The sequence below is a fragment of the Esox lucius genome, chromosome 6 (assembly GCF_011004845.1).
Source record: "Esox lucius isolate fEsoLuc1 chromosome 6, fEsoLuc1.pri, whole genome shotgun sequence".
Taxonomy (NCBI): domain Eukaryota; kingdom Metazoa; phylum Chordata; class Actinopteri; order Esociformes; family Esocidae; genus Esox; species Esox lucius.
Window position 1 is genome coordinate 1,808,818 of NC_047574.1, and position 26,342 is coordinate 1,835,159.

The following is a 26,342-nucleotide window of genomic DNA, read 5'->3' on the forward strand; positions in this document are numbered from 1 at the left end:
ACCTCATCAGACCCTGTGAATCAGGGCCAAACTCAAACCACTTAGCTAAGGAGCAGAAACATCAGCCAAAAAGCACATTCATGAAGAAAGCATTCATCCTAACCGCTTTCAGAGCCAAATCAACCAAACTGAAGTAATCCATTGACAGGAATTATTTTATTATTTTACTAGCATTTCTGATATTGAAAATTCTACTTCAGTTTGACAGCATCATAAAACTTTCGAGTCGAATTTCAGCTCAGTGTAGGAAATTGGAACGGAGATAGCTCTGGTCCAGGGTGTTCCGTGCAAATTGCTGATGCTGAAACTGACACCACATTGTAACTGTTTGGACCAGATGCATTCTCTGCCAACCGCTTGGGTGACAACAGATAACAGTTCAACAACTCACACATCGGGGGGGTATAGAAATAGGCAAAATGCCCATGAACTCTTTTCAATTTAAAGAAAAAAAATCACTTCAATGGAAATTACTCCTAAGCTCTTACCAAAAAAAGCACACATCTTTATAAATAGAATATTTGAAACCCATGAACACCAAACCCCCCCCCTCCCCACTTTCACCTAAAGAAGCCAATCTCCTGATAGAGGCGACAAAATGAAGGGAAACGTTGGATGTACATTCGCTACGTATTTTGGGCAAAACCTCCCTTTGAGAATGCTGGCGTACTTGATAAATGCTGGCAGAAGTTGCAGTTATCTGTTACATCAGAAACTCAAATGCTACCTTGATGTATTAAGGTATAAAATCAAACCTATTAAGCTGAGCTGTGAAATTCCAGAAACACACCTTCAGTGCTGACAGATGTCTTCGGGAATAAGTGCTTGTCAGGAAGTTTCATGCTAATTTGCCAAATCTGCCGACATTAGGTAAAATTCCCGTACTGAAATTGATTGTGCAGTGGGCATCAGCTTTTACTTTCTATGTCAAGCATTACCTATGGAAGGAGTTCAGGTTTACAGCTTTCAGTGTGACGAGAAACATTGGTTCTCTGACAGAAGAAATCCCCAGAGTCCTTCAAGTTTGCCTGCCCGTTCAGTTTAACTTCTCCTTCACAAAGTATTTTTTTCCTTCCATGCTTCCCTCCATCTTTCGGTTTGTCTCAATCCCAGGTGCAGAACACATTGGCCACCGAAGGGGAAGGACCATCCCGGCATCTTTCTCTCCTGACTACGCTGACATATGGAATCTTTGAAGGCAGAACAGTGGAGAGCTACAGGATCTCATCAGAGGAAAGACATGCATTCATAACACTCTAGAAGCACTTGACTGGTTTCATTCTTAAAGGGATAGTTCGATCCAGGTCGAACCATCCTTTTAACAGAGGAAGAGAGGAAGGAGGAAAAGTGTGAAAGACAGTGTAGCTAGCCATGGAAACAGGTGTGGGTGTCATATTACATCAACTGGAGCTGTAATGTTAGCACAGTTAGCAAGCAGAGTATCTAGGCAGGCTCCAATTCAAAGAACTATAAGCCAAAAACATGGTTTTATTGATGCTGGCATACTCTCTCTGAACTCCTAATGGCAGGGGTTTGACTTAAAGGAAATGCCTGACAAACACAGAACAAACCACTTTTGTAACAGAAAACTCTGAATGAATGATTCATTTATGAGACTGAAGTGCCTGGAAGTTTAATTTAAACCATGGGCCAATGAAGAAATGTTATGAATAGACTGTTACTGATCGAGAGAGTGAGTTCTGCAAAAATCATATGACTTAGCAAAACACCCAAACAGATTCAAAAGTCCTGATATAAACTGTAGCTACTATCAGGAAAACTAAATGCTCAATGTGTAATTAAATAAACAGCATCAATCATTCCTCAAATAATGAGTATTATTTACACAACAGAAGTCGTGAGAACCAAACAGAATTGTGGGAGGGCTGGGGGCTGGTCATTGTGAGGGACATAAAACCAATTCTACAGTCTTTTCCTGTCATCGTCTAGCACAGCAACATTTATTGAGCCAGGTCTTGGAGGTGGACAATTAACAGCCATCTGGAGGAAGAGGTATGAAGACATATTGCCAAGGTGCTTTTACCTAAACACATCCCAGCCAGGCTCAGTCAGGGGGGAGCACAGCCGTATAGCCACGAGGAAGAGCAGTCATCACATGTCACATCATTTGATTTGGTGCTGAAGGGTGCCATCGTTTAGCTCTTCAACCCCTCAGCAGGCCGAGGTGGGAGTGGACAGCGGGCCAAGAGGACATATCCAATCGCAAGGCTGCTTGGGGCATCCAATGCCTGGCGCGTTGATGCCGTCGGTGCGTAGGCAGGCGGGCAGGGGTGGGGACGGGGGCCGTTGGGGGTGGGTTCAGGTGGCAGGGCGGGGGTGGGGGGGTCAGATGGCAGGGCAAGGGCCAGGGGCGAGACCCGGTCTAACCCCTGGGCAGGCTGCACATCTCACACAGCTCCGTGCCCGGCTGGTTCATGAAGGTGCAGTGTAGGCAGGACCACATGGCGGAGGAGGACACTGGAGAGGGCCGGCCCCCACCCATGGCGCCGTACTCCAGGGCACCGGACGACTGCCCGCCCACCGTGCCTGAGGAACACCGGAACATTACTGGTGGTAATGACATTTAATGGTGGACTTGGCCACAAAACCATTATACAAGGGTCTCTAACGTCCACCAGCCCAAATCTATCGGCATCTGCTGGGAGAGAGCAGTGTTGGGTGTTAATGGTGGGCTCCGGGGGTGAGCGGTGTTGGGTGTTAATGGTAGGCTCCGGGGGTGAGCGGTGTTGGGTGTTAATGGTAGGCTCCGGGGGTGAGCGGTGCTGGGTGTTAATGGTAGGCTCCGGGGGTGAGCGGTGCTGGGTGTTAATGGTAGGCTCCGGGGGTGAGCGGTGCTGGGTGTTAATGGTAGGCTCCGGGGGTGAGCGGTGTTGGGTGTTAATAGTAGGCTCCGGGGGTGAGCAGTGTTGGGTGTTAATGGTAGGCTCCGGGGGTGAGCGGTGTTTGGTGTTAATGTTGGGCCCTGGGGGTAGGGCGGTGCTGGGTGTTAATGGTAGGCTCCGGGGGTGAGCGGTGTTGGGTGTTAATGTTAGGCTCCGGGGGTGAGCGGTGTTGGGTGTTAAAGGTAGGCTCCGGGGGTGAGCGGTGTTGGGTGTTAATGTTAGGCTCTGGGGGTGAGCGGTGTTGGGTGTTAATGGTAGGCTCCGGGGGTGAGCGGGGACGTTCTCGTCTTTGGTTCCCTGAGGTACTTACTACAGAGCTGTTCAATAGTGGCCCACTGCTCAGAGTTCTTCCAGGTCTGGGCCAGCTCCTCATCTTTCATCTTCACTGCATCCAGCAGAAGGCCAATGCTTTCCTACGGACGGACCATTGCAACACATTTGGGTAAACAGATGAAAGTACATCACGTGAAGCTGGAGTTCCAGATATGTCAAGTCGTGTCAAGACGGCCAGATAAAGGGCAGGGAAACATTGTAGTGTTTTTTTTAACAGATCGATGGATGACATGGATCACGCCTTTACAGACAGTTGGACTTGTAATCTAACTGCTGAGAACAAAGACGGAAAGGAAAAACCTCATGAGAACTTCAACACTAACCACTTTCATATTAAACAAACACATGGCAATAATCTAAACCTCACGTAGCGTGCCGACATCATTCAAAGTGCTTACATATGAGTGTGAAGTTCAAGTTCCTGTCTTTGTGTGCGTTTTACGATGGGGTTGTTTCCAGTGCTTACTTTGAGAGGCATGACCTCGTTGGTGACAAGGAAGAGGAGCAGGTGGAAGTCAGACACTATGTCCAGGAATACAGTAGAGGGGCACTGGGACAGGTACGACGCTAAGCTGTGGAAATCCTGTCACACACACACACACACACTTAAGAACTTTGTATGAACCCACAAGGTCTTCCAGACAGGTTGAAACATAGCAGGTAAATTATGGCTGTTGCAAAACCAGGCTAAAAGGTCAGGGAAAAAAACTAAAATAGAGCATTGGATAGAAAAGCCTTTAAGCTTTCTGAAGTTCTGAGGTCTAGACACACATTTTGGAAATTCTCTGGTCACTGAAACAGTAGAAAACCTCAACAAGCAGAACAATGTCATTGGGGGTTGTTGTCCGTGGTGTGTGTGACTAGGTACCTGTGTCTCTCCCAGGACGTCCCGGTTCTCTATGGGGAAGCGATGTGTGGAGCTGAAGGTGTACTGGGGGTCCTTGGGGAAGGTGGTGGTGATCTGGACAGAAGAGAGAGTGTGGACTGACAGCCATAGAGAAGAAAGAGGCACCATCTGTGTAATCCTCTCAGACATGGTCTATATGAGTCATGTACTGGGCCGATACGGAGACATCCTCAGGGACATCGCTACTATTCACAGTAGCCTGATCAGCCTCCGACGGGGTCCCACCCAGTTGACTACTTTCTCTGATTAGCCTCGGACGAGGTCCCACCCAGTTGACTACTTTCTCTGATTAGCTCTTCCAAAAAAAAATGTAAATACGACGTGGATGAGCTTCCTGACTAGACAGGTACCCAGAACGACAACTACTGATTGACAGAAGCATATTTTAGCTATATTTTACAAGCTACCCAATTTAAAGTTGTTTCTTTTTTATTCATAAATATATAAATATAATCAAACATATAAAGGAGACATATACATACACATTCCTCATACTTACGTCTATAATCAGATACTCCACAGGGAGGGGCCGGGCTAGATACGTGATGTCGTTGCCAAATTTGTCTTTGTCCTGTTGACAGATACAGAAGAGCTAATGAACAGAGAGCTGAGGTCCAGTCGTCTTCGGCAGACAGGGTTGGGAACTGACAGAACCACGTCTTGCAGGCCGGAGTATCGGTACCTTGTAGAAGACGTCTGGAACGTACTGCTCCGTGCTGGACTCCTTGGCGTAGCCGAGCTCCGGGGCGTCTCGACAGGGCAGCAGGCACTCGTCCCTCACCAGGGCCATGCACTGGTTGGACACCTGGTAACCCTCAAAGTGAACCTGGTTGTCAGGGCCACCTGGGAGGAGAGACAATGCAGTGAGATGGGGGGGGGGGGGGGGGTGTCTCCTAACCTGGGCTCACTGCAGCTCATGCTGTACAGCTGCAGCTACTGGCTATGCAGCAGTGGTTTTCAAATCTGACCCTCCAAGCCAGTTCCACTCCATGTTTTCATTCCAACCCCAAAATCAGGGACTTATTTGCACCAGGACACGGGGGTGGGGGGGGGCAACTAATGATGAGGGACAACAGAAGGCCAAATCCCTCATTAGGGGGTTGAAATGGACCAATGGAGTGGAACTGCCATTGAGCCAGGAAACTCCTCCACCTTCTCCTCAATCCTCTAACTCCTCTTACACCTCCTCTAACCCCAGGAAACTCCTCAACCCCTCCTCTCCTCTCTTTTAAAGGAACATTTCAAATGAGAATGTGAGCCCCCACTACTACGTTCCTCTGGATCCTTGGTGTCTCATCTTACCAGTGGCCACCACAGTGATGAATTTAGATCCAAAGTGTCCGTCCGGCGAGAGCCTGCAGGGGTTAGAATGGAGGTTCTGGAAGTGTCCAGCTGTAATGCACTCCTCCGCGCTCAGGAAGTAGGAGTCCTTGTTCCTAGTGTACTTGACAGTGCCTATCCTGGTGTCCTCAGAGAGCAGGTCTGTGAAGATCCATCCCACCTACAGTGCGGACGACACCAGAAGAGTCAGAACACCGCCCAATGACCCAGAATCTGATCGGATCACAATTTTTACATGGGACATTGGAAGTCAATAAACAATGTAGGCAGCTGTGATTGGAAGTAACGTGCTAACCGGCATAACAATATGTTACATCATCTAGACAATGTTTTGGACCGCGGGAAGACGGCCTGTTGTCATGGCAGCAGATAATAAGGTATCCAAATAAACACACAAAAACAAACTCAACATTGATTGTATTGTGATTTCCTTCTAGAGAACACCTCCTGTTTGCATAGGCTCCTTACACATCTTGACCGGGGGCATATGGAAGCCATCTCAGCCTGTGAAGTCTGAGGAATTTAGAGAATGCCTTTGCATTGATCACTGCCTCATGGCCATGGAGACAGAGGATACTCCCCAAATAAGATTAGGCCCACTAGAGATGTTACAGAACCAAAGAGAGCCGAGCTCATAATCTTTGACCAGTCCGGTGTTGATGATAGATCAGTCAGTAGATTCTTGACTAAAGTGACTGGAGAAATCGACTGACCTTCCGGAGGCCCAACTTGGCTGCGATCTCCTCCACGGCTGCGGCTTTGGGGTCATCCACCAGCTCCAAGCTGTTCTGGGTGGCAATCTGGACAAGTTCACAAGAGTTGGGCCAAAGACAAATTAACAATAAAACACAGTTGGAATAATACCTTTTATTCACTCAATTTGCACAGTTCCTTGACCTGCCGGGGCTCGCCTAGAGCGCTGACCTGCCGGGGCTCGCCTAGAGCGCTGACCTGCCGGGGCTCGCCTAGAGCGCTGACCTGCCGGGGCTCGCCTAGAGCACTGACCTGCGGGGGTTCGTAGATAGCAGCGACCTCAGCTCTGATGGCCAGAGGAATGTCCTTGTGTTCGATGTACCTGCCGTACAGGTACCCCATCCTCTGGCTGCCCGTCTTCCTCCAGAAGTCCAGAAAACGGTCAGCAATAGTGTGGTTCTCAAACATGATGTTGTCAATGTGTCTGTATTTCTGTGGACAGGAGATTCATAACATCACCTACTGTACTGGTATTACTCCCCTGCCTCATTACCACATCCACCCACCCACCCATTACTCCCCTGCCTCATTACCACATCCACCCACCCACCCATTACTCCCCTGCCTCATTACCACATCCACCCATCACTCCCCTGCCTCATTACCACATCCACCCACCCACCCATTACTCCCCTGCCTCATTACCACATCCACCCACCCACCCATTACTCCCCTGTCTCATTACCACATCCACCCACCCACCCATTACTCCCCTGCCTCATTACCACATCCACCCACCCACCCATTACTCCCCTGCCTCATTACCACATCCACCCACCCACCCACCCATTACTCCCCTGCCTCATTACCACATCCACCCACCCACCCATTACTCCCCTGCCTCATTACCACATCCACCCACCCATTACTCCCCTGCCTCATTACCACATCCACCCACCCATTACTCCCCTGCCTCATTACCACATCCACCCACCCATTACTCCCCTGCCTCATTACCACATCCACCCACCCATTACTCCCCTGCCTCATTACCACATCCACCCACCCATTACTCCCCTGCCTCATTACCACACCCAACCACCCATTACTCCCCTGCCTCATTACCACATCCACCCACCCATTACTCCCCTGCCTCATTACCACATCCACCCACCCATTACTCCCCTGCCTCATTACCACATCCACCCACCCATTACTCCCCTGCCTCATTACCACATCCACCCACCCATTACTCCCCTCCCTCATTACCACACCCAACCACCCATTACTCCCCTGCCTCATTACCACATCCACCCACCCATTACTCCCCTGCCTCATTACCACATCCACCCACCCATTACTCCCCTCCCTCATTACCACATCCACCCACCCATTACTCCCCTCCCTCATTACCACATCCACCCACCCATTACTCCCCTCCCTCATTACCACATCCAACCACCCATTACTCCCCTCCCTCATTACCACATCCAACCACCCATTACTCCCCTGCCTCATTACCACATCCACCCACCCATTACTCCCCTGCCTCATTACCACATCCACCCACCCATTACTCCCCTGCCTCATTACCACATCCACCCACCCATTACTCCCCTCCCTCATTACCACATCCACCCACCCATTACTCCCCTCCCTCATTACCACATCCACCCACCCAACCAACCAACCACCCATTACTCTCCTGCCTCATTACCACGACCATCCCCCCGCCTCACTACAACCTGTATACACCCTGGGTATCATGAAGGGGGAGGGTCTACAGACAGAGATGAGGCCTACTTGTCTGTTGAGGGTGATTGCACTGGGCTGACACTTGGTGCAGATTCCCTCCGGCCAGGGAGGGTGGCCTTCGCAGCCCGACTTGATCTTACAGCTGATGTTCTCAAGAGCCACAAACTTCCCCCTGTAGAGAACAGTTTTATAACAAAGATGGATGAAGAGAGAAACAGACAGAGATGATGTGTCTGAGCTAACCTGCTGGCTGATCTGGGACCAGGCTAGAGAGTGTTTGGTGTCACTCACTTGTCAGCTCCACCCGTCAGCTTACGGATGTAGGCGTGGAATGACATGTGCTTGACAGGCGGGTCTAGATGGCTCAGGTACTCCTCATCAAAAGGCTACCGGACAGAGAAAACGAGCAAACGCATTGTGAAAGCCCCGGTCTGGGAACATCAACGGGGTCACGGCCAGAAGATCAGCCATTCATTTCTGCTACCCTGGAGCAACTGTATTTGAATGCCTTGCCCAAGATTTGATTCAAGAAGTGCCAACACAGACATTCAAACTGGCTAACTTACAGGTGCTGGCACAAAGCAATAACTGCTACGCTACCTGAAAAGACACTTACCTCCAGCGGCACACAGTGAACACACTTTCCCATGGATCCATGCCTACACCTGAAACAGGAGAACGATAAATTATGACAACAGGTAACAAGGAAGGGTCCAAATCATTGACATTGTTTTCCTTATTCCAGCTAATTAAAAATGCCAACAAAACATCCATGAATATTGACTTCATTTGGAAAAATTATTAAAGAGCACATGGATATTCCTTGCCTAACACTGCCGATTCAAGCACTGAACTTTGTTCAAGTACAGTAAAACTGTGTTTTATTGCAATATAAAAGTACAGCCTATTGAGTTTGCATTCCACAGCCTTGTAGAACCCCTCACAGGCACTAAAAAAAATTATCAACAGAAACAGATTAAGTTAGAGACGTAAGATTTTTCTCCATGGGAGTTTAGAAATGTAGAGATGTGGAAACTAGGTTGAGTCCACGCACGCTATGTTGGGCATGTTTGGTAAGTTAAGTACCCAGGTCGACAGGCGAACATGACATAGGAGTACCCAGGTCGACAGGCGAACATGACATAGGAGTACCCATGTGGACAGGCGAACATGACATAGGAGTACCCAGGTCGACAGGCGAACATGACATAGGAGTACCCAGGTGGACAGGCAAACATGACATAGGAGTACCCAGGTGGACAGGCAAACATGACATAGGAGTACCCAGGTGGACAGGCGAACATGACATAGGAGTACCCATGTGGACAGGCGAACATGACATAGGAGTACCCAGGTGGACAGGCGAACATGACATAGGAGTACCCAGGTCGACAGGCGAACATGACATAGGAGTACCCAGGTCGACAGGCGAACATGACATAGGAGTACCCAGGTCGACAGGCAAACATGACATAGGAGTACCCAGGTCGACAGGCGAACATGACATAGGAGTACCCAGGTGGACAGGCGAACATGACATAGGAGTACCCAGGTCGACAGGCGAACATGACATAGGAGTACACAGTATTAATGGCCTAGTTATGTTATAATAAACACACTGTTTACATAAAAAAATTTGGAGACCACTGCACCTTTTTCTTTCCAAAAAAGTCAAAAAGGAAAGTTTTGAGTGAGGAACAGAAGCGTTCAATTTGCAGTGGTCTCTTAATTTGAACACTTCTGTTCCTCACTCAAAACTTTCCTTTTTGACTTATTTGGAAAGGAAAGAAAAAGGTGCAGTGGTCTCCTAATGTTTTCTGGAGCTGTATACACGTCTCTAACAGCTGTGGATCTGTGACGCATTAGAGCTTTTGCTTCAACACAACAACAGACAGGAAGTATTCAAATCTATTATGGCCGTGGATCTGTGATGCATTAGAGCTTTTGCTTCAACACAACAACAGACAGGAAGTATTCAAATCTATTATGGCCGTGGATCTGTGATGCATTAGAGCTTTTGCGTCAACACAACAACAGACAGGAAGTATTCAAATCTATTATGGCCGTGGATCTGTGATGCATTAGAGCTTTTGCTTCAACACAACAACAGACAGGAAGTATTCAAATCTATTATGGCCGTGGATCTGTGATGCATTAGAGCTTTTGCTTCAACACAACAACAGACAGGAAGTATTCAAATCTATTATGGCCGTGGGTCTGTGATGCATTAGAGCTTTTGCGTCAACACAACAACAGACAGGAAGTATTCAAATCTATTATGGCCGTGGATCTGTGATGCATTAGAGCTTTTGCGTCAACACAACAACAGACAGGAAGTATTCAAATCTATTATGGCTGTGGATCTGTGATGCATTAGAGCTTTTGCGTCAACACAACAACAGACAGGAAGTATTCAAATCTCTTACAGCTGTGGATCTTTGTTCCGGTAGATCTTGCCCTCCTGCTTAGCCAGGTACTGGTCGATGTCATCTTCCTGTATTTGGGGCACTGACTGGGAACGTGACATAATGGTCGCTGAAGATGAGGAAGAGGAGTGGGACGTAGAGGGCAGTGCTGATGAAGAGTGAGGCATGGCCACATCCATGGTCTCTCCAGAGGGTCCCGGCGAGCCAGAGGGGTACAGGAACAGCATATCTCCATGTCTACAGCGGGAGAACACACACCCACAGCCAAAGTTACAGCAGAGACGAAAAATGACGATACGAACGGCTACACTACAAGGAATACAAATGGAGATGTCCAACAGCCACAGACGGAGGTGCGGTAACAAATGGAAAACTCACTTGATCTTGAGCAGGCTGAGGGTCTTATTCTGGGACTGGATTTCATTGGTCTTGTTACGGTTCAAGTAGATGGAGAAGCCGTTGGATGTGAAGCCAAATTCTTTGCCAACCTGAGAACAGAGGTAATGTGGTGATGATTCCTTGCCAGGATTACGGCAGAGAACGAGACTAAGCAAAGATGACCTTTAGCTTAGAGGGTTGATAAGGGTAAAGTTATGAGAGAGAAAGGCTACAGACCAAGTGAAAGTGGCCACGACACAGCAAGAATGCAAAACCCTAGTTTGTGTTAATGGACGTTGCTATGGCAAAAGCTAATAGGTAACAAACATTTCAATAACTCTGTTTTTGTCAAGTCTGTCATGAATCCAGTTGAACTATACACACGTCACCAACAGGAAGTTAACTTCCAGCGATCAAGCACATATTTAGCACGCAGCACATTATGGAGGACGTCCATGGTGTAAAACTGGAAGATGACAGCTAAGCTGTTACTGTGACAAATCGCTATTTTCTGCCCCCTGTCCTGTCATTAGTAAACCACCAGAGAAAATTACATTGAGCAGTGGAGAGTGACAGCCACCATTTCTACTCCCAAGAGACAATCAGGTCCATAATATGCTGCTCATTAAATTGGAAAAGACAGAGTCCATTTCAGATGAGGTGTTAGTGCGTAAAAACAAGGTGTAACTGTGCCTCGTAATTAGACATTAGTTTCACCTAATTTGCTCATGGTGAAATGTTTTTCCCAGTGTTGTGCATACAAAGTACAGTCTTAAACTAGTTAGGCATCAAAAGAGTAGCTCATGTCAGCATATTTGGCAGTTATGTACAAAGAACGTGGGCAAATCCCTCCTTCCTGGCCTGTTGAGATCTAGTCACACACTCCCACATAGTGCCTCTCTGAGCTCTGCATGGACCACCACTGACACTGTCAGCACACCAAAAGCCAAGGAATGCCACGGAGCAGACATTTCCACATTTACAAAGAAGTGTGTATTCTCAGCTATTCCTTCTGGTTTGGCCATTTAACTGATTACCTCCCCAAAACAGACTCAAACATATGGAGGTCAACGGCCTCAGAGAAACAACAAAGTTGTTGCTAATATTTTACTTTTACTCTCTAATGGAAAAACAATTACACATTAATATCCATTACATCCAACCACACTCTGGCTGGAGGAGGTGGGTTTGGAGTGGAAAAGCAATAGCAATGACATGAGGACATCAATGAAATGATAAGCTAGCAGCTCCCGCCAGAAGGCAGTTGGGACGTCACAATAGGTTACCTGGCAGGCTAGCAAGCAACCGCGGTCCATCTAGGCTATTTATAAACCCCTGCTCAGAAGTATTGCATTATTAAAGTTCTCTCTCACTCCAAAACACTTGCTTTTGATGAGCCTTGTATCGCATTAGGGCTGCCAATAACATCTATTTTGATAATCAATTAATCAGTCCATCGATGTTTTTTTGGGGAGAGGATGCAGCTCAGTCACATATGCCCAATAAACCGATAATTAAAATAATTTGTAATTACTGACTTTTACTGATGAGTTGTTGCAGCCCTACATTGGATCCATCCTAAGTTAATATCTCCATCCCATGATCTGTACAGCACACAGGCTAAAGAGAGAACACTCTAGAAACACCCTTTCCAGCAGAGCTGCCTGCCTCATAAATAAATGATCACAGACAACAACGGAGAGACAGCTAGAGGAAGAGAGTTCATAAGGATAAATCCCAAATTAACCCAATAAATTGCTCACTCAAAACCTTCCTTTTCGACCTTTTAGGAAAGAAAAGAAAAAGGTGCAGTGGTCTCAAGTTTTTCCAGAGCTGTATACATGTATGCACTCAATAATGGACCAGGATGAATATATACATGTATGCACTCAATAATGTAAGTCACATTTTTTTTATAAGAGACATTTTTTTTTTCTCTGCGGTGGACAGCTCAAAACATCTTTTAATGTCGCCCAGCCAGTATGACTGAATGAGCAATAAATATGATAACAGAAGAACTACAAGGTGTGTTGGTGGAAAAGGGTTTGTTTTGCACAATGCCAAAACACAGCCTGTAATAGCACAAACAGTGAACACGTGTCTTCATATCAGGGGTCCGTACCTTATTAAGGAAAGCGGCTGCTGTCTCCTTCTTGGTGGCAGAGATCTTCTTCATCCCATTCGGGGACTGAACCCGGATGATCTTAACATTATGACAAAGAAAGGGGAGGAGGGTGCTGCTGGTAAATGTCTGTCTTGTAAAAGTTATTGCATTCTGTCTGTGGTTTTAAGTATGCAAAACAGAATTCACTGTGTCAATTCATTCACTTTGAAAGGCAAATTGATCATGTCCCGTGAGCTAATTTTGATGAGCTGGTTTACTGACATTCCATGTTACCCACTCAAAACATGACACAGCTAGAATTTTCGAGAGGCTGCGCCAGTATCAGGGCCATGACAGTGCAGAACTGTGAATGAGGGTCGTTGACACCTGTCGTTCGTGGATGTCGTGACACAGAATTTTTTATTTCACTACGAAATCCGTGAATTTGAATTATTACTAGTTTAGTTAGGACTAGTTAATCTGTTAGCCGACAGATATGCTATCTAACCTCAGCAAGAACTTTAAACGACATTCAGCATTAATGACATCTGTCACGAGTTGGCTAAAATACCGGTGGTTATCTGGGATTAGGTTAGCTGCTGGAAAGGTTAACGAGCTAGAACTGGAATAAACAATGATCACAACAACTGTATTTGGCTAAGATTAGCAAGCTAGACAACTGTTGTGGCTAATTAATAGCTAACGTTAGTTAGCAAGTTTAAAACTCCTTTAAACCACACGTTAAAGACATGAACACTGACTCGTTTTAAACACGGTTAGCGAACTTAACTAGTTACATCCTTTTTTTGTTGACTAAAACACTGTTAGACTTGGGAATGTTAATAAATCCAGTTAGCTTGCTAAAGTTAGCCGATTAAACCATTGTTAGCTAACAAAGTCAATAGCAATATCCCTTTGTCAAACTAAGTGAACGTCCACGCATTTTTCTAAATCATTATATTAGGCATGCTAAGACAGTTAGCGTTACTCAATATACAACTTAATTTTATTATAAGGATATGATACCTAAACTAATATACACTTGGTTACATTTTAAATCAACATTTCTGACCAGCTAAGCTGGCTAACAGTGAGTTAGCAGTTATCCGGGCCCTGTCATTCTAGTGATGCTAACGTTAGCTAGCAAGTTGCTAATTCTGCTGCCTCATCACTCCAGACTTCGGTAACGTGAGCTAGCCGGCTAACAATCCACAATATATATACTAGCTGTAACTAGTTACAATGTGTTGTCATACTCACAATATTTTCTGCCATGGGTTTCGGGTTTGTTCTCCCAATATATTTCGCTGTGTTACAAAATACAATGATATCAGCGATTAAAAATGTACTGACAGGACAGAGTCAACGAAACTCCATCCCACAACTCAAACACCGGGTGTTACAAGCTAACACGTCCGTGCCCTAGTGCGACTCAGCAATTGCCCGAGTGAAAAAAGTTTCGAAAGGCAGGGATCACATTCTACTAACTATCGCCCATATCTAAGTTGACAGCTGTGGCAAACTTTTGGATTCGCTACTCAATATATGTTTTAAAACCTACCCACCAGAAAACGACAATTTCGAGTGCAGTCAGTTTTGAGGTTAAACCACAGCAGAGTAATGATATTCACTATGGAAAAGGATATATGGTATTTGTTCATTGAATTGTCAACGGCTTTTTTGGGTATGGACCATGCCATAGTCTATTGGCGCAGAAACGGTCATGAATTGTGATGTGGTCATGTTCTGTTGTGGTTTGAGTTCCTAATCGCAACTGGACCCCTACACGCTTTTCACTTGTGGATATATTTGGGGGAGACGACAGGTGTAAACCATCTGGTAACAGCTCCATCTGGCCCTCTGATAGGCTAGATGTATGGTCCGCCATACAACTTAAATCAGTCAACCACTCTTAGATCTCTACGAGTACATAGGGACTATGCTGTGAACCACATGTCTAATCTAACCCATGAAGACTCGGTTTTATCTCTAGTTTAAAAGAAAAGTGTCATTTTGACAGAACGCAGTTGGAGGTAGGGTCATTTACACAGTTCATGTCTCCGATGATCCGATTAGTTTGAGTATAAGGTCCATTTTGGCTTCATCAACTTTGGACCCTAGGCATAATAATAACAAAAATCAAGTTCGACTGGACCTATCCAACAATCCGATAGCAACCGCCGTATTCACAAAACATCTTAAGACTGTAATATTCCTTGAATAGCAGTTCCCGGGGAACCTCAAAGTTCCAGGTTCTTTTTGGTGGAAACGCGGCTTAATAGCTCCTAACTTGCTGACTTAAGAGTAACTCTTAAAACAAATCGGCGTGTCAGTCACTGGCCTAACGGGCCTGTGTGCAAACTGTCCTTACACGCGCTCCCCCACCCCGAACCAGGCGTAGAAACCTCACAGCCGACGTCTGACTAAAATAGATTCGATTTAACTTTACTGTCACAAGTACAGTACAACGAAATGCAGTTTGCGTCTAACCAGAATTGCAAATGGAGGATGGCAGAAAATGTACAAGTAAGTATATGTATGTCCAAGTGGAATGTATAGATGTGCAATTAATGCAAATGCAGTATAAATGGCAATTCTAAATGTGCAATGGAAGCAAATAGAGGGCAGAACATTTAAGTTAAGTTAATGTTAAGTATAATGTATGTAAATGGGATAAATAGTTGTGCAGTTAAGTGGCAATTCTCAATTTGCAATAGAGGAAAATGGAATGAGCAGTAGCTTGTGCAACTGAAATAGTAGCAAAGAGGTTCCCCGGGTGGACATGTGTATGTAACAATTGAAAATGCCATTACAGTGGCAATTCGAAATGTGCAATGAAGGCAACTTTAAGGTACAAGTCGGCATGTGTAAATGAAGTACAGAAATAGCAGCAATGACACGTAGCTGTAGACAAATGAAAACTCCCTAGTCAAACTTTGTATAGCCACATAGAACAATAAAATACAAATGCAAAAACATATTTATCATAGAGGCCAAGCACGGCCCCCCACCCACCGAGGACCCTGGTGCGCCAGCACCCCCTACACCCCGAGCTACGCCAGTGGTGTCAGTCCTAACTGTAGGACACCTACATTTTGGGTCTGAGAGTATTTCACAAAGCGTTTTAGCGCTGAAACCAGACCCTAAATTTGAAAGGTTAGGGGTAGTCAAGAGGACTCCTAATCACTAAGACAAGTCACAACCAATCCTAAAAGGGCTGCTGCCGACAATCCGCCTCCTAATCAGGTCGACGTTTTAGAAACACAATCATACCTAGCTTTTAAAAAGGTATCGTATTTATCGCGAGGGTAATATGATCCTTTAGAGCTCAGGGATGCAGTCACTTCAACAACACACAGAAACAACCCAATAACACCACAGATCTAGGTTGTAGATCTACTTGGCCTACTTGGCCACAGGGAAAATGCAGCAATGCAGCGCAGACCAACTGTCATCTGTCTGTAGAAGGTTGCGAATATTACATGAAACAATAAAGGCCCTCTCCAGACCCCATATCGTGCGAAAAATCATTCGGTTTCCTCATGATGTTCGCCAACTACAAAGAAACAAAGCCGACTTCATGGCCATAGCTGGACCACCGGGTGTAGTTGGTGCTATATTCATATTCATTTCATGAATTATGAGATTTTTACGTTGAAAATTATTGCAACATAAAAAGATGAACGCGCAATTCTTAACGAGCTGCCAGACATGCAAGAAGCAGACAATTAGCAGAACATATCTTGAATAGTCAGTATATCACTCCTGGTTTCATGTTTAATCAGTGACACTTAGTCTACATTTTTATTAGAAAGTCTTTATTTCAATATGGCAACATACCGCATCCTTCTAAAGCTATGATGAATTCGCTGACAGAAACCCCTTTCAATAGTTGAACTAATCTCTGCAAGTTTGGGACATTCCCAACAAACTACTAGTGGCAGACATTACATGCATCATAAACTGTTACCTTTCATTACCTGAGCCAGTAGGAATTGTCAACTGAGATAGCGGCAGAAGGCCATACTAGATAGATATTGTACTGTATGAACATATTTGGGTTAAAAAAACAAACTTGGTCATTTTTTCCAATTTTTTTCAAGCTTTATTTTCATTTGATCCTGTAGAGACTAGAGCAGACCAAACTTTTATGACATGACAGTAGTACAATATGTTCGCGACAGAAGCGCCCATCTTGCACACCTTATTTATCATTCACAGCTAACTTGACTTTCACATGAAACTGAGACAATCTGTATATCCTGCGGTATCTGATTACCTACTTCAGTCGTTTGTCAGGATGAGCAGGTCCATTCAAACAAATCACTACACAAGGTACGGAAAATAAAATGTAAATATAGATGAAATGGCTGTATAGAGTATACTGTGAAGTGATTACTCAGTATAATGTAGGGCAGATCAGTGCCATAATTTTGCATAGAACCAAAAAAAACAAGTGCTTTTGTAAGCCAATATCAGTGCAGAACCGTTAAATGAAATGTTCTGAAATCAAATGAATGGGATGACTGAAATCAAATGACGATGAAACACTAGAATATGTGATGATAGCACTGATTGAGGATGTGAAGGAGGAATAATGAAGGATGGTCTACTAGTTCAAAATGAACTGCAGTGTACAGATACCATGTTCAAAATTCAAACACAATACATTCACGACTCACCAACATGTGACAGACTATGTAAAAGGTGGAGAACATAAACAGAAGTACCAACATGAATAAAGGACGCATGCTACTAATATGGAACTGGCCTTGATGTAAACATACAATGATAATGAGAAATATAATAAAAATAAAAATTATATGGATATGAAACCACATGATCATGTGTTAAATATTGAAATAAGATGACAGAGGCCTGAACATGATGCATCCCTGAAGTTACACAAACGACTCCCCTGTCAATCAAAATTAGCACTGGCCATTCATTTCCACCTTGTCAGGTGGTTCATCAGATGGGGATCCCAATTTAAATCCAGTTTGAGATCTGAGGTGTGAGACCATTTTATATATTATTGGTATTGATGTTGCACACACACCTCCATTTAATGTCCAGCATGGTGCCTGTGAAAGACAAGGTTCTTTTCTCTTAGCCGTAAAACAAGAACCTACCCCAACACGAATGTAAAACATGTAGGTAATAAAGATAGACAAAAATACTGTACAAACATTTTAAAAAATGTAAAAGAAAGTGAAGGTAAAGAGAAGTGTGAGAAAGGGACAGGTGATGATGAGGAAGGTTAAAGAAATAGGGGGACGAAGAGTCCAGATTTAAGGAACCCTGGTTATGTTAAATAAATGATGTTATACCAAGGAAGCGTGAGGAAGACCGAGAGGAAGAGAGGGACAATAAGTTGTTTTATCCACATTGTCTCAGTCACAGATTACAGTCTATGCTTAGCTTTGACCGGCAGCCGGCTCATCTCCACAGGACTCAGATTTTATGTGTAAAATTCGGCATTGATGACAGGCCTCTATGATGACAACAGAAGCGCCGGGGCTCGTGAAATGATAACCCACCCATTTCACGGGTATGTTGTTTGTATACTCAACTTTGAGGCTGCAATGCTTTCGTAAAGTTTCATGTTGTGTTCCACGTGGGAGAGGATTTAAAAAAGAGGATAGAAGAAGAGAAGCTTTTGGAGAACCAGCAAGGGAAGATGGATGCCAGGTTGCTCCTAGAAGTACAGTGCATTACCAGGACAGACTGATAGGACCCTAAACACAAGCAGATGAGAGAACACTGTTGATCTTTGGCTGCAGAAACAAAAGAAGAAACCAGTGAAAGACAAATGACCATTGTTTCTTTGGACAAGTTGATTATGTAGATGCAGAGGATTGTGGGGTGGTTGTTCTGCAGGACTCAGATGATGCCGTATTTGGCCAGCTCGCTAAGCTCCAGGTGGTTGAAAGCTTCCCAGGGGCAGATGACTGTGATATCTGCAGAGGAAACGCATTACAGTCAGCAAATGTAGGCAAAGCAAACCCGCTGGTTTTCTGGGCTTTGTATTGTAGATGAGCAGAAGTAATGAACTCACCAGTGCCTAAGCCTTCCATTCCTGGGATATCGTCACCAAAGCTGTAGGGAGACAATTTACGTTTATTTACAATCAAACCTCGTTAAAATGTCATTGCGAATGCCTGATTGAGACAGAAAGACCCAGTGAATGCAGCCGTACCCCTGGATTCCTTTCTTGGGGGGCTTGCTTTTGAACTGGCGAGTCTGCCTCTGCTTGAATTTTGGGGGTCCCTTGCGGGGTGTTGCAGGGCCTCCGGAGACGCGGGTGGCGGACTTGATGTCCAATTTGGGGACCTCGAGATTCATGGTTAAGTCAGCTGGCTTGGTGTATGCTGTGGATTGAGTATTCAAACACCCTCTCCGAAGTGTCTTTGTCTTGATGAAATCTCCTCAACTGTGGCCAGAAGAGAGAACCAGATTTTTGTTATATTTTGACTCCCTTCACCCACACCACACATCTCTACATGACAGCAGACTTTAAAACATGACACTTGCATTGCACCTTTGAAAACAAAGTCAATTGCCGTCTGATTACCACACCTGAAGCACCATGGCCATTTGAATATATCTCACCTTATATTTATTCAACTGCCTAATCCTCTGTACACAGTGTGTTTGTATTCATATTTAACTGGTTGTTGTCTAGCAATCGTTAAACCCTTGGTCAGGTCATCACTGTAAATGAATAGTGGTTCTCTATTAGCTTATATTGGTTAAATGTTGTAATGAAACTTAATATGTAATAACTGAGATGAATACAGGGAACATGACTGTCCTCAATAAAACAACATTCAACTCCAACAATATCTGCTTTCGTACTATATATTAGTAGTTCTTAACACCGTTCACTGAACAGCCCCATACAACCTTGTCTTGTATCAGGCCCAACCTAATCACTTTACTAAACATAAATAAAAGGACAAGAGGGATTACATCATAAAAAAAAAGAAATGACCCAATTTCATAATGTAATACCCAGCTCAAGTTAATAAGCCACCTCCTCCTATCCCGTCCTCATTTCAAGCCAGCGGCCAGCCATCCAGATTTGGGCAAATCTCATTAGTACAAGGACAATGTAGAGAATATGCTGAGCATACAACAAGCTGCGCAATCCAATCCCCTCTTACAGGGACACTCCAAAACGCACAACATGGCTGATGTCAGAATGTTTCAGGTTGGAAACAAGTTAACTGCACATCCACCATATGTTTAGTCATTATCAACATAGTGTTCAATGACTTGGATAATACAAAACCGAAACAAGGAAGTATAAAAATTCCTAAATCAGTCTAGTTTACTGTGCGTATGTAGGTAATTAACGCATTTCTCTGGAAATAAATAGACCAAACAATGTCATAATCTCACTCGGTTTGAAACACACATTCCTAACAATAGACTTCGTCTGTCTTGTACATCCATTCTTGTATCAGATGAGGATGAATGATCATGAAACCGTCTTGGTGCGATTCCTTGCAAACAGGCTCAGGAAAACAAAAGGCATAATTGCTGTTTTTATCTGACTCCTCACTCAGATTGTCAGTCTGGATCAGTATGTTTTGCACCCAGCATATAAATTAACTGCATTTTGCTTACATTAAAACAAATAGAACATTCTGCAAATGTTAGTCATTTTTACACATACTCTCCTAAACAGTCCATCTCTGTCGCCATGGGCAACCTATCTGAATCGCAGAGTTAGATAATGGATTCCACACATCTAGCACATATTTACAGGAATGTAAGTCCATGTGAAAGAGCACAAGTGAATGCTACTCACCGGCTGCTTGGGTGAAGGCAAGCCTCGAAGGGTGTGAGCTCTGTGTCTCTAGCAGATGTGTGGGTCCCTATGCTAGGTTTGCTCTGAGGGCCGCACAGGGCTGAAGGGACCTCTTATATTCCTCATGGTCTCTCAGCAGATTAGTAGTGTAACGCCTCCCACTGCATATTCCATGTCATCGCTGTGAGGGGGGAGTGGGGGGGTGAATCCATCGGCTGAATCTTGTAATGATTGCATTGAGAAAATCAATCAATTTAATTATCAGAACATCACAAGGGATTTAGAGTAATGCGGCTGGAATTGGACAGGAATGTTCTCTATACCACAGGAAACCAGCCCGCCGACCTGTTACATAACGTCATCCACCTGGATCCCTGGCAGGGCCCGGCCCAGGTGTCAACAAACCACAAAATAACCCTTTATCAGCAGTATGTCAGATTGACCTACCTGTCACTTGATACAAAAGATAATCCTTCACACAGAGTGTCCTCTCATGGGCACAGTCCGAACCAATGTCCAGAGCTGCGACATCCATGTCCCTCTGAGAGCTGAGATTACCCTCCTCCCTCGGAGGAGACGCTGTCAGACGAACAGACAGCGGGCTGCTTGCAGCTCCCTTCCCTGATAAACAGAAAACAGCCATGCGCTGGGCACTCGTGGATTACATTGGCTGGATTCTATTCCTCTGATTAGATAATTACATTGGAAAAACCTCATTGTGCAGTCAGGATTGTTTCACCTCAGTAGTTATTGGCAAATGTGTGCTCATCAGGTATTCAGTGGTCAGTGAATGACAGGACAGAGAGACTGGTCGCCTAGTCGGCTGTAATACTAATACTTCACAGTTTGTTTTGATGATTTTAACTCTGCTTCATGCTTAGTGTATATTTTGGTCATTTTATCCCTTGTTGTGGGGTTTTTGTTTGGGTGAAGGGTCATTGCTGCCCTGGGGTGGTGTCTGTCTAGTCTGGTTGCGCTGAGTCACCTCTAAACCCTCAGTTAGAGGTCATAGAGGATGATGTGTCTGGGGTTAATGAGGGGTGAAGGATTGTTCAGGCCTTGGGAGAGATAACAGACTGTTGGCACACATAATCATTTCTAAATACATTTTCAAAAACATGTTCACAAGGATAAGTCCAAATGCACAGAGAAACAGACGCAGGATGTTGAGATGCGTGGCGTCTCCTCACGTTACCTCAGAGCCTCCTGCTGTCGCCGCTGCTAGAATACTGCTAGAATGACCCTTAGATAAAGCATTCCCCAAATCATCCAGTAATTTTTTCATTCATACATAATCCACATTTTCAGCTTGGTGTTCATTGTCTATGTAGATTTTCTGTTAATTCTTTGTCTGTACATTTGCCTGTTCATTCTGTTTAACATAACATTCAACTCCGGCCCTCAATGTCAGTTCCACTCCATTATTTAATTGCAAACCCCTAATCAGGGATCTTTCTAGACCTGAGACACCATGGGGGTTCAATTAACGATGAGGTAGAACAGAAAACTAGCAGGCCCACATCATACCAGACTGCCGCCATACCGGGCCAACATCATACCAGACTGCCAACATACCGGGCCAACATCATACCAGACCGGGGCCATACCGGGCCAACATCATACCAGACTGCCAACATACCGGGCCAACATCATACCAGACTGCCAACATACAAGGCCAACATCATACCAGACTGGGGCCATACAGGGCAAAAATCATGCCAGACTGGCACCTTACCGGGCCAACATCATACCAGACCGGGGCCATACAGGGCCAACATCATACCAGACCGGGGCCATACCGGGCCAATATCATGCCAGACTGGCACCTTACAGGGCCAGCATCATACCAGACCGGGGCCATACCGGGCCAATATCATGCCAGACTGGCACCTTACCGGGCCAACATCATACCAGACCGGGGCCATACAAGGCCAACCTCATACCAGACCGGGGCCATACAGGGCTAGCATCATACCAGACCGGGGCCATACCGGGCCAACATCATACCAGACCGGGGCCATACCGGGCCAACATCATACTAGACCGGGGCCATACCGGGCCAACCTCATACCAGACCGGGGCCATACAGGGCCAGCATCATACCAGACCGGGGCCATACCGGGCCAACATCATACCAGACCGGGGCCATACCGGGCCAACATCATACTAGACCGGGGTCATACAGGGCCAACATCATACCAGACCGGGGCCATACAAGGCCAACCTCATACCAGACCGGGGCCATACAGGGCCAACATCATACCAGACCAGGGACATACCAGGCTGGTAGCACACCAAATTAACTTTTATATCAAATTATTTAATCTTTCATTTGGTACAAGCAAGTATCTTAACCAAATTCTATATAGGGTTACAGACTGTATGTGGACATGGGTCTATTCTATGCATCCTGTCTGTTCATTTTAAACAGTCAGACATGGGGTTAGGATCAGGTTCTGCCCTCCCCATCATGTCATAACAGTGTAATGCATTATAAACAGTCAGACATGGGGTTAGGAGCAGGCTCCAATCACATTTACGACCAATCACATTTACGACTGGCTTCAGGGCAGATCTGTCTTAAAGACATGTTTCAGTAAGGAGAACTCCCGTGTGCTCTTCCAAACCATTGCACCTCACAAGGTTGGGATGGAGTCTCATGACTAAGTTACCTCGCTGACCTAGATGCTGCCAGCCATGTGAGTCAGCAGGGTAAATTCTGCTTACCAGGAATGTAGGTAGCCTCGGCTGAGGGGGAATAGGGCAAGGGTTTGTTTCATCTGGGATACCGGGAGGATTATACATGGGGAAGGTGATTTAGGATGATATGGTGGACGTACTGTAACCATGACATGTCACTAATGCTGCGTGTCACAATGCCCTTTTGCTTTGCGTTCATTCTCACATAGAGACAAATCTTGAGTTTATGTATGTGGCTGAATGTGTTGTTAGTGAACAGATTGGCCATCCTATCAACTGATTTGAATACTCTCCAGTGATCAGTGTCATATTAAGAGTCAAAATGTGAAAGGCTTCAATCATTCAAACAAGTACAACATTTATTAGAAATGAAAATATTGTTCATCATCAACATGCACTTACAGTTTAGGGAATAAACAAGATTAACAAAACTCATCAACCAATAGCATATAAAAATAAACTCTGTTCACATGCCTCAAACTGTATTAAAACATGAACATAATTGTGCGTATTATATTATTCCAAAAGTAAGTAATTTAGGAGTACATCTGGTTCCTTTGTCACTGAACAGCAGCAACTCATCTATCACAAAAATAATACAATCAACATTTCTTCAAAAATACTGAATCCTTACACGACTAACTGCATTAACACAGCGTGCCACAAAAGTAGGCAACTGAATATATACATAAATAAAATGTACTCTGGTAAAATACTAGATTAGGTAAGAAGTTGCAAGATTTTGTAATGACAAAAACTTTGCTAGTTGAAATACCCGTGACCAAGTGGAATATCGTACTTCCCGACACACAGGCTGAAATGCACAACACTATTCAAACCCATCGGAGTGGTTTTATAAAGTGCACTGAAAAGCCCCCATCAGCTCACTGCTGCAAAGCCACATTAGAAACTACTTCCTCATCATCCTGATCTCCATTTTGAGGAACGCCTTCAGGTTCTCATCCGGTACATTTTCTTCAATGGCGGCCAAGGCCTTCTCCATCCCCAGCCCCCCGTTGCTGTAGTAGGCCAGCAGCTGCTCAGTGTGCTCAATCCACACGCAGTTATGACACCCACTCATACAGCAGTGGGTGGGGGCAGGTGGAGGGCCCTGGGCCCGGGAGGGAGCATGGGGTGTGGAGGGACCCACGCCTGCTTCGGGGCTACTGAATGTAGATGATGTCTGTTGGTGGTCTGCAGGTGTGTCATGCCTGTCGTCGTCCGTGGATGCAGTCTGTTGTTTAATTTCTACGTTAGAGTCATTTGAAGGAGTGACAGGGGTGGCTAAATAATGTCCTGTGGTAACATTGCGGGTGGTTCCCGGTCGGAGGAATGGTTTGACCTGTGGCAGTTGAAAATGTTGAGGGATCCTCCTTCCCAGGTGAAGAAGGTACAGGAAACACAGCTGTTAGAAATACAAAGTACTTCAGTTAATATCATCACCATCATGGGACTAATGGCGAGAGCACTAGTTGGTTTAGTCAACAGTTAAAATGTTAAAAACAACTATGGTTGTTACATACGGAAAACGTCAATTTACACTAAAATCCACAAATAAAATCAGAGACTATACTTCCACCTCATTGTAACTGTTTGATATAAAATCCAAACTTTTTCCATATAAAGGCCCAAGAAAAAAAGCTTAACTTTCCCAATACAAACGGAAAACACCGTGCATTAATACAGTCCACTTTCATATCTGAGATTCTCCAGGGCCGGACCAACAACGCGCGTGCCTGATTGTCTCCTCAGACTTGACTTTATATGCGCTATACATAAGGGCATGTAAAACGTCCTTAATAATTTTTTTTCATGATTTTTGGATGTTAAAAGATATGTACATAGCGCATTCTATCGGTGATTCGATTCGGTTCTAATCCGGAATCTGGAGTGTCTCAGATAAGAATTTCGGATATGTTTTTTGCTAAGAAATAAAATTGCCGGCATAACATTATTATCTCGTTGGCAAATTAATGGATGTTTATATTTACAAATGGAAAAGTTATTGTGATCGCTAAACGTCTACTGGATTATTAGCTTCAGATCTGTAGTTGAGTTAGCAAACTAGCTAGCTACTGTAGTTAACCTTAGTAATTACCAACCCTCTGTAAGGTCGATGATGGTCCGACGGTATTTGTTCTTAAATTAAACATACTTCAAATGTATAGCTACCTATGTATACCAGTTACATATCGGTACAGTTAATTTATAATATAGTTATAGGTCTTTCATCTGCCTGTTTAGGAAACTCCTCCATGTTAGAATTACCTATGACCCTGTCAGTGACTGTAAACAATTATGTTGATTGGCTGATAGAAACAATGGGGGCGGGTTCATGTTTACGACTGTAATTTCAATGTATGACCAGTAGATGTCAGTAAATATAATCTATGACTCAAAGTCGGATTTAAATCATTTCCATTAGATATAACGTACCCAATTTATGTACAGCATCGGGGAAAAGATTAAAACTAACATCTCAATGTGTCACTTATATGGAATTATGGTGGATTATGGTCGATTAATATTATGCCTCTGGCGATCTCTACTGCATCTAAATTCAGGATGGACGGAGAGTGCAGTTATAATCCTAATGGACCATTTAGTTACCACGCACTTCCTGCTTTCCAGTTGTCCGCATCGGCCCTGTCAGGATGTCTTTATTAGTGCAGGAGGAAAGAGTTTACCTGCCACATCACGTAAAAATATTTTTAATCTTGACTGTTTGGATTAATGGAATTAGACCACTGGCCGTATTTCAAAGAAGCTCTATAGCCAGGCATTTTTGTAAAATGTTTGAGTCACACTGTATATTGTGCTCTGCAGTATCTAGAGTGCCTTCTCATAATTCGAGTAGTTCATTCTTTAGCCGCCACACACTCTGGTCTCCTTTCTGTTCCACAGCACCCCCACAGGCAACCCTGATGATGCTGACCCTTTTCTGTCACTAATTCAGTTTCTTACAGCTACTCACAACATTTCCTGT

At 44.7% G+C, this 26,342-nt stretch overlaps 3 protein-coding genes across 3 annotated transcripts; all 3 read right to left on the reverse strand.

Moving 5' to 3' along the window:
• Positions 1 to 141: 141 nt before the first annotated feature.
• On the reverse strand, positions 142 to 14,308 carry nploc4 (NPL4 homolog, ubiquitin recognition factor). The gene is made up of 16 exons (XM_029120484.2): positions 14,101 to 14,308; positions 12,859 to 12,939; positions 10,737 to 10,846; positions 10,359 to 10,595; positions 8,549 to 8,597; positions 8,224 to 8,318; positions 7,981 to 8,104; positions 6,490 to 6,669; positions 6,198 to 6,284; positions 5,446 to 5,644; positions 4,826 to 4,986; positions 4,643 to 4,714; positions 4,105 to 4,197; positions 3,703 to 3,819; positions 3,214 to 3,316; positions 142 to 2,547 (listed from the first exon to the last, which is right to left on the reverse strand). The coding sequence occupies exons 1-16, from the start codon at positions 14,113 to 14,115 to the stop codon at positions 2,384 to 2,386; spliced, it is 1,887 nt and encodes a 628-aa protein (XP_028976317.2). The 5' UTR covers positions 14,116 to 14,308; the 3' UTR covers positions 142 to 2,383.
• A 2,611-nt stretch (positions 14,309 to 16,919) lies between these two features.
• pde6gb (phosphodiesterase 6G, cGMP-specific, rod, gamma, paralog b) lies at positions 16,920 to 20,782 on the reverse strand. Its single transcript, XM_010899514.2, has 4 exons — positions 20,657 to 20,782; positions 19,040 to 19,273; positions 18,899 to 18,939; positions 16,920 to 18,800 (listed from the first exon to the last, which is right to left on the reverse strand). Exons 2-4 carry the CDS (start codon positions 19,183 to 19,185, stop codon positions 18,724 to 18,726), a joined length of 264 nt encoding a protein of 87 aa, XP_010897816.1. The 5' UTR covers positions 19,186 to 19,273; positions 20,657 to 20,782; the 3' UTR covers positions 16,920 to 18,723.
• Positions 20,783 to 23,694: 2,912 nt separating this feature from the next.
• Positions 23,695 to 25,625, reverse strand: oxld1 (oxidoreductase-like domain containing 1). The gene is made up of 2 exons (XM_010899513.4): positions 25,459 to 25,625; positions 23,695 to 24,761 (listed from the first exon to the last, which is right to left on the reverse strand). The coding sequence occupies exons 1-2, from the start codon at positions 25,507 to 25,509 to the stop codon at positions 24,267 to 24,269; spliced, it is 546 nt and encodes a 181-aa protein (XP_010897815.2). The 5' UTR covers positions 25,510 to 25,625; the 3' UTR covers positions 23,695 to 24,266.
• Positions 25,626 to 26,342: the final 717 nt, after the last annotated feature.

Excerpts from the sequence above, each read along its gene's own strand:
- nploc4 (XM_029120484.2), bottom strand. Across the intron at positions 8,598-10,358 it reads CGGAACAAAGATCCACAGCT|GTGTAGGCATGGATCCATGG; the intron begins GTAAGAGATTTG and ends CTCCTGTTTCAG. Across the intron at positions 6,670-7,980 it reads CAATCACCCTCAACAGACAA|AAATACAGACACATTGACAA; the intron begins GTAGGCCTCATC and ends TCCTGTCCACAG.
- oxld1 (XM_010899513.4), bottom strand. The coding sequence starts at position 25,509 with ATGTTTAATTTAAGAACAAATACCGTCGGACCATCATCGACCTTACAG. Across the intron at positions 24,762-25,458 it reads CATCATCGACCTTACAGAGG|CTGTGTTTCCTGTACCTTCT; the intron begins GTTGGTAATTAC and ends TATTTCTAACAG.
- pde6gb (XM_010899514.2), bottom strand. The coding sequence starts at position 19,185 with ATGAATCTCGAGGTCCCCAAATTGGACATCAAGTCCGCCACCCGCGTC. Across the intron at positions 18,940-19,039 it reads CCCAAGAAAGGAATCCAGGG|CTTTGGTGACGATATCCCAG; the intron begins GTACGGCTGCAT and ends GTCTCCCTACAG. Across the intron at positions 18,801-18,898 it reads AATGGAAGGCTTAGGCACTG|ATATCACAGTCATCTGCCCC; the intron begins GTGAGTTCATTA and ends TTTCCTCTGCAG.